This window comes from Limulus polyphemus, unplaced genomic scaffold, assembly GCF_000517525.1.
Source record: "Limulus polyphemus unplaced genomic scaffold, Limulus_polyphemus-2.1.2 Scaffold176, whole genome shotgun sequence".
NCBI lineage: Eukaryota > Metazoa > Arthropoda > Merostomata > Xiphosura > Limulidae > Limulus > Limulus polyphemus.
In genome coordinates, this window is record NW_013665786.1 from 647,259 (window position 1) to 655,011 (window position 7,753).

The following is a 7,753-nucleotide window of genomic DNA, read 5'->3' on the forward strand; positions in this document are numbered from 1 at the left end:
TGTATCGAGAAAGAATAAACTAGTTTTAATTAAGAAAAGACTTGTGTTGTATCACTGAAGTTTCTCGGAAAGAATTTCTACGGGAAATTAACAAACAAGCAGATATGTAACAATATGTTGAAACCCCCATCAGTAATTAGTGAGATTAATTACAATATCGACAATATTTTTGTTTGCAATTTTTGTGTGACTCGTATATTGTTATGAATCTTGTAATTAATAAAATCATGGATCAATAAGCAATTTGGTACAAATTTAATGGGGTGTACATAATTCTCAAGATCAGAAAATAAACTATGGTTCAAACTTACCATAATACCAACTATTAGAATTGTTTTCCTCAGACTTTTCAACCCAGCTTTCAGCCCAGCTATGAGAAAAATCAATTAGCACCACCAACTGAACAAGAATGAAAAGAAATCCACCAAACAGGCCAAAGTACATCCACACTACATGAATACAAAATATAAATATTAAACATAAATACATGCACTTCAGAATGGTATGAACAGATACTTTTATAAGAAAAATGTAAAACAAAAATGTACTTGGAAATATGAAGCAAGCATTTGGAAATGAAATTAATCAATATTTAATGCTTTTCCATTGTTATTTGGTTATGCAGTCTGCCCAAAAGCCTTGTTTAAATTCCTATTTAACATTTTTTTCTGCCTGATATAGAGTATCACAACAGTTTTTGACTAACTACTGGAATTTTAATGAATACCTAATAAATGATAAATAGTTTCAGACTGTTGTCACCATGGTAAAGTTGTATCATTTATCAGGGTATTCCCTTGGTCCCTTCAAATGCATTCTCAGTAAAAGTTAGAAACTTTAACTATGACTTACAGTATATTTTACATCCATATATTCATGTGGTGTTAATAAGATACAATATCACTAACTTGTTTCAATCTGAACCAGTATTTAACTGGATATGTAAAAACTTTGGTGTAGATATAAGGTTTGTTATACAGTTACACATACACACACACACAGGAAACACTTTCATCTTGTCTAATGTGTATTACTCATGGTATTTAATATTACATAGGCTGGATTTCATTAAGAACAACATCAACATTTCAATAATGAAAATTACAACAAACTAGCTTATACCCAAAGATTCTAAAAAAATATGTTAAACTGCACTTTACTGTTATCAATAATTATAGAAGTTTTGGACACAACTGAAAAAAATAAAAATAATGTTAATTGGCAAGTTTTATAATAACAAATAGTTTAGAGACTATTTCAATCTAAAATATTTTCTTACCTTTTCCAAATGTATTTCCTTCAGGAATGAAAAAGGCACCAACTATTCCACCAATAAGAATAAGATATTTGATGGCCCAAAATCTAAAAAAACAAAAACAACTTTGTTAATATAAGTCCAAACTTTGAAAAACAGTGATAATTTTGTTTGTTTGTTGTAAAGCACAAAGCTTCGTTTTGGGATACCTGTGCTATGTTCTCTATAGATATCAAACCTTGAATCTTAGCATTATAAACCATCAAGTTTACAGTGGTGGGTAATAGTGGTAATACACTTGAACTTGAGTGTACTTAACTTGTTTGTATAATTAAAAAAGTGCACATTAAACCAATATGAAAACAGTAACATCATTATCTTTTTATTACTGATAATAGAATGGAAACAATATAACAACTACATAAAACAAATTGTAGTTACTGGCTGTTACTACATAAAGTTATACAAATTATTCTTTGCTGCAAATGATATGCACATGCATTGCATTTCAATCAATAATTCTTAAGTGACCATGAACACCAGATACTATTTATAAAAATAAAGCAAACACTTTTTAACTTTGTTGTATTTTCTAATTTCAATGCATGAAAAATTATTTCCACAAACCAACTAAAGTGGACTCGTTTTAAGCTTTTTTAACTTGCATATACATACCCAAACATAGTGTACATACTCTTGCAATAAGGATTTTGGTTCAATGTGGAAGAACCTACAATAATTAGGCTTCTATTCAGATAATGCAGGTCCCAAAGTTTGAAATAACTACATACAGTAACTCCAAGTATACACTGTATGCTCACAAAAATATGTAAAATGCAGTTTAAACATAACTCAGTCAAACATGACAAAGAATGCAAAGCAAATGTGAGATAGTCTATTCTGTTGAAAGTAAAATTAATATAAAAACTCTTGTTGATTTTGTTGCACTCAGCAGAACTATCTACTTTGTCACTAGACACAGGCTTGACTCTTACTCAGATGCAAAATGACACTTGGTAAATCAACTAAATAGATACATCAAAGTAGAATCTAATAAATATCTTAAAAATACATACATTTCACCAACAGGTGTGTTATCCTCTTAGTTTTAGATATTTACCCCATTAAAAGTAAACTTAATATGGCTTAAAAGAGGTTTCAGAACTAGAAGGTAATCAGAAAAGTTTGTAGTATGCACAGATATCATGTATTTTATATCTTATTTGTAAAATATTTCATTTATTCTGAATCTATGAGTTTTTGTATAACACATGGTCCAGAAAAGATCAAGTTGACTTTGTTCTAGCTGCCATTGTTACTCTTGTTCTTTAAATACCTGCTCTGACCGTGGAAGGTATTGCTGTAATGCTATATGTTGTTAAAGAATATATACAACAGCAGCGTCCTTCAATGACAAGACAGATAACATCTATAGGTTACATTACAACCTTTCCTATGTTGAATGCCAATGACCAGTCCCGTGGTTAGCACTAGTCACTATGTATAAATCTGATGTTTCCTTTTAACTAAGAAACATTAGATTTAAACAGTATATATACAGGATCAAGAAAGCTGGATAAGAGAAAGACATGAAGGGATAAACATAAGTTTATCAGTTGATGAATCAAGTAGGAGGCAACCATCTACAGTCCTAATGCAAGTATGCACACTGTATTTTTTGTCTTTGACATAAAGAAAGATTGACAAAATGTAAGAATCTGTTTATTTCTTTGCCTGAACTCAGTTTAGTTAAATTAAGACAACTTCATAATTCATTCTACTAATCCTCTCATTATAAAGGACCTACCTAATACTCTGAGGAAAATCAATTTAACCTTAAAAAAGTTAACATAAAATATCCACATGAGCGTACTTATTAATTTACTAAAATGTAACCTTTTACTACAAAATTTCAAATATAATTAACTAACAACTCATAGTTTGTAAAACTATAACATTCGAGATTTGTAATGGATTAAAAATTTTGCTTATAACTATTTGAATCTAGGTTTCTGTGGCCTGAACTTATAACCTAATATTCATTTTACCACTAGTAGTGAAGAAATGAAGATGCACTTCATATATCTAACTTTACTCTCAACATTACACTTAAAAAAACTATAGAATCATTCTAAAATTAATTTAACAGTACATTTATATCAAAGAAACTACATAAATATATTCAACTTAAAATACTTACATGACATGTAAAAATTACATCTAACATACCCATTTTGGATTCCAGCCCGTGAATCTCTGGATGATTTGACTCCAATCATCATGAGAGAAAATAGCACAAAAAACAGAGTCAGGGAGAAGTAAATACGATAAATAGAGAGAAAACCAACTGCATTTTCACAAGGCACAGAATATATAGCATTTTCTTTACAGAATGGAACCTACAAAACAAATGTTTCATCTGTGAGTTTTAATATACCTTCACTTAACTGCATACAACTTATAAATATTGATTTAAGGCAACATTGAAAGGTTTTCTTACATGTGTACTGCTTAGAAAATTAAATAACTTTCCATTACTTGTGAATCAGAATTTTATACATGTATTTTTTGATACTTCGTTTAATATTATAGCTAGCAAATGAATAAGGCTTTATGATAAGGTATTTTAGAAAATAAAGGCATGATACAGTTTTGGCTCTAATGAACTACTCCCAACTGTTTCTGGAGTAGGAAAATGTTTCAGTTTTTAGAAGTAGGGCCTTCTTCAGGCCAAGTGAATGTTGTTAAATACATAGTCTTTTTGTTGGTTAGCACAGTCCTGCAAACTTTCATAATTAATTCATCTGACCTCCTGATTAGCTTTGGTGTTATCAGTATATTTCCCAGCATTCCTGTGAACCTAGTCCTTCCTTTAGTCCAAAAGAAATTAGCAGCAGATATGTATCTAAATCTCCAACAAATACAAACACCGATAACAAATTAAAGCTTCTCAGCTACTGCACCAGCTCCACCTACTTTCAGTTCCAAAATATTGTTTGAACAAACAAGTGGATTGCCAATGGGAATGCCACTCTCACTAATCTACAGTTACATTTACATGAAAGAACTTGAAAACACAGCCCTACAGACAAGTAACATAATACTCAAGATGACACCTTTGCAATTTGGTCACATGGGGGGGAAAAAAAGGCTCTAAGACTTCCTGCAACACCTAAATTTTGTCATAAAAATACAATTCACCATGCAAATGGAAGAAAACAAAACCCTGCAAAGTGATCACTTCACCACTACAATATACAGAAAACCTCCACATACGGTTAAGTATTTCTAGAACAAATTCAACCATTCACAGGCTGTTAAACAAGGAATCATGGGAAATATATCTGACAGAACCAAACAAATCTGCAATAGGAATAAAATTAAAGAACTTAACTTTGTAGACAAAAAATGTTTTTTAAAAACAATGACTACCATAGTAGATTCACCACAGCTTCTAGTTCCCAATCTCAGCAACACAAAACCAAAATTATTTTACCATAAATTCTCAAATTAGGCAAGAAACACAAAAGACTATGCCACAAGTTTAGCATAAATGTATATTTCAAATCTGGAAGAAGCCTCCAAAATACCCTACTGAAAGTGAAAAAAAACATTAACAAGTTAAAACATAAAGAACTAATCTACAAAATACTGTGTTTGTGTGGATATACATACACTGGATAAACAGCCAAACCACAGAACAATGACTAAAAGAACATATGGTTGGAACTAGACTGATACATCCAGAAAAATGAGCAGTGGCAGAATATAATTACATAATTAAATTGTTACTGGTAACTCAAGAAAATTAAAAGAATCCCCTTTCATCAAATTACACTAGCTTACACTCAACCATGAACACTGCTCTCAAATCAGCAACTTCTGAACAAACCCTCTCACAAAATCACAAAGAATAACAGAATGAATGATGATGTCACACTTCCATATCTGCCTATTCATACGTAAAAACAAATATACAGAAAGGAATATATCAAAGGACCTTACTAACCAATATGAAGACACTACCCAGTTAGCAACTTTGATTTTGACTTGAAGAAGGCCTCAGTATAGAAGCCAAAACTTTTTCTCATTCTAGAAAGAGTCAGGAGCAGTCCAACAAAGCCAAAACTCTAACAAAGATTTGTTTTATTTGTTTCTTTGATAAAGTCTGTACTCTTTACAGCCTTTATCTTGATAAACTTCTTCAATATATTGATGCTTTCTAATTTTGTTCAACCATCATATTGAATATTAAAGTGGCTTCACTATTAAATCTTGATGTTTGCCAGTATCCCAATTCCTGCTATACAAGTATATAATTTATGTATTCTTTTTAGCATTTGTGAAAAACATCACAATGGTCACTAAGGTGTTGCTATAACAATTATATCAGTTCGATCGTCAAATTGACAGTTTGTTCCATATTCTTTTCTTTTTTATTTATAATTATTGAAAAAAAATAAATTAGGTCTTTGACAAGATATTAAACAGACTTTGGTGAATGCAGACATAAATACACACACCTTTACTAGGTTACAAGGGCTATTTAAAATTAAAAAGTTTAAACAAATATATTTGTTACTTTATATTAGGTTAGTGTAAGTAAAGGACAGAACACAATCATGGAATGCGAAGTTTTAATGCAATTGCCTTATGGAATCAGTTGTCATCGACAGAAATGGAGGTGACACCTTAAAAGGGTTTAAGAAGGTAACTAATGATTTCCTGAAAAATAAGAAGTGGGTTGAAATTTCTACTTTTCTCAAGAGTGGATGTGCAAGGAGAGCCTTAAATGACCAAATGATCTCTTCGTTGTTTTTATGTTAATACTCATGATTAAAAAAAAAAAGTCACATTTGAGTACAGATGTATTTTCATGTTTTATTTCACATTCTCCTTAATTTTTGTATTACAGATTTAAAGTTAAAGTTTCAAAGATGTATAAAAAATATCCTTTCTGGTTTATATTTTGTTTGTTACAAGTCACTACTCAAGTAAGTATTTCATTTGATGCTAGAACTCACTAACTGGACTAGATTATGACAGTCAAAGACAACCTGAAATGCTCTATTTATAAAATTCATTCATGTGTACAGGCAGGGTATAGGTCAAAGTATGTGTTTCACAACCTTTTACAGAGTGCCATTCAACATGGTATTAAGTATTGGATGTCATTTTATCCTAAATTTCTGATTTAGGAACAGTTTGTGGTAGAGGAGAGTAGATCCCAGATAAAATATACAGGGATACTGAATAACTGTAGATATGGATTTTGGAGGTCCTAGAGTTATGAAAACACAATGTGCTAACTGTACAATAGGAAAAACATTGTATTCTTCACATGAACTTGTAGAAAGTGGAGTTTGATTTCTGAATTGAGATGGCTAGAAGCAATGAGGTAACTGTAAGTATTAAAAAGCTAATAAGTATGAGTTTTCAAAACCCAAATCCAAATTTGGTCTTTAGCAAAATTATTTATCTGTTACAATTATTAATTTATAGAATAACTTGCCTGATAGTGTGTCATATTTTGATAGTATTAATGTTATTGCTGGACAGGTACAAGAATGTGAAAGAGTGCATTCAAGTACATACATGTACAGTTTTCACTTGTTTAAAAGCTAAGTTGCAAACAGCCTATTGTCACTTAACACATTCTTATAAACTTGTATAACTTTACTATGTAAACATCCAGGCTTTGATAATCTTAAGATAACAAAATAAACAAACAAATCCTTATTAAATCATGTTTAGCATAAGATAATTTTAGCAATGACAAAGTAAACAAGATACATCAAAATTGCCGATACTTGTCAATATTTCTAAACTTTCAAGCAACTTCTAATTTCTAAAATTGTATAGCAGTTTTTTTTTTAATATGGATCAAGAAAAATAACCCTTTAATTGTTATGATGTAGGTTAATTCACTTAACATTTTGGAGTGAAACTATAGTAATTTTGATTGAAAATATAGTCTTCTGATTTTTTATAAGTGTGAAAAAAAGCTGTAACAAAAAATCAGAATCAAAAACCTTTTGAAGACCATCTCTGACTGAAGGAGACAACATGACACACGCTACTATGGTGGTCACCAACAGCATGACTGCATACATAAGTCGACTTGAAGTGGAGCTTTTACATGTTGGACAGGCAGAGCAGCAAAGTCCACATGCTGCACTCCCACAACAGCAGGCTAACTACAATTGAAAAAGTGTGTGGTAAATCAACAAATGTCAAATATACAAGTAAAAATTCTACTTCCTTGAAAGTGGATTGAGCCCAAGATTCCATGTTAAGTATTCTAGAACTTGTAAAGTATTTAGAATCCTAAGCATCAGAATTAGAGAATCAATTTTATGTAAAACAAAACATACTTTGACTAGAAATATACATGTATCATATTTTTCGGAATATAAGACGCACCCTTATTTTGAAGATAAAGTTTTGGGAAAAAAAAAGCTACAGTCGCATTTGAAAGATTTTTATTGAACAAAAATT

At 30.6% G+C, this 7,753-nt stretch overlaps 1 protein-coding gene across 1 annotated transcript in view; it reads right to left on the bottom strand.

The window, feature by feature from the left end:
• LOC106478059 (probable serine incorporator) overlaps nt 1–7,753 on the bottom strand; it is a 25,197-nt gene that overhangs the window by 11,002 nt on the left and 6,442 nt on the right. Inside the window, exons 2-5 of the mRNA XM_013938569.2 lie at nt 7,288–7,452; nt 3,485–3,654; nt 1,280–1,362; nt 312–449 (exon numbers count right to left, since the gene is read on the bottom strand). Coding sequence (XP_013794023.1) covers nt 312–449; nt 1,280–1,362; nt 3,485–3,654; nt 7,288–7,452 — 556 coding nt within the window. The remainder of the gene's footprint in view (nt 1–311; nt 450–1,279; nt 1,363–3,484; nt 3,655–7,287; nt 7,453–7,753) is intronic.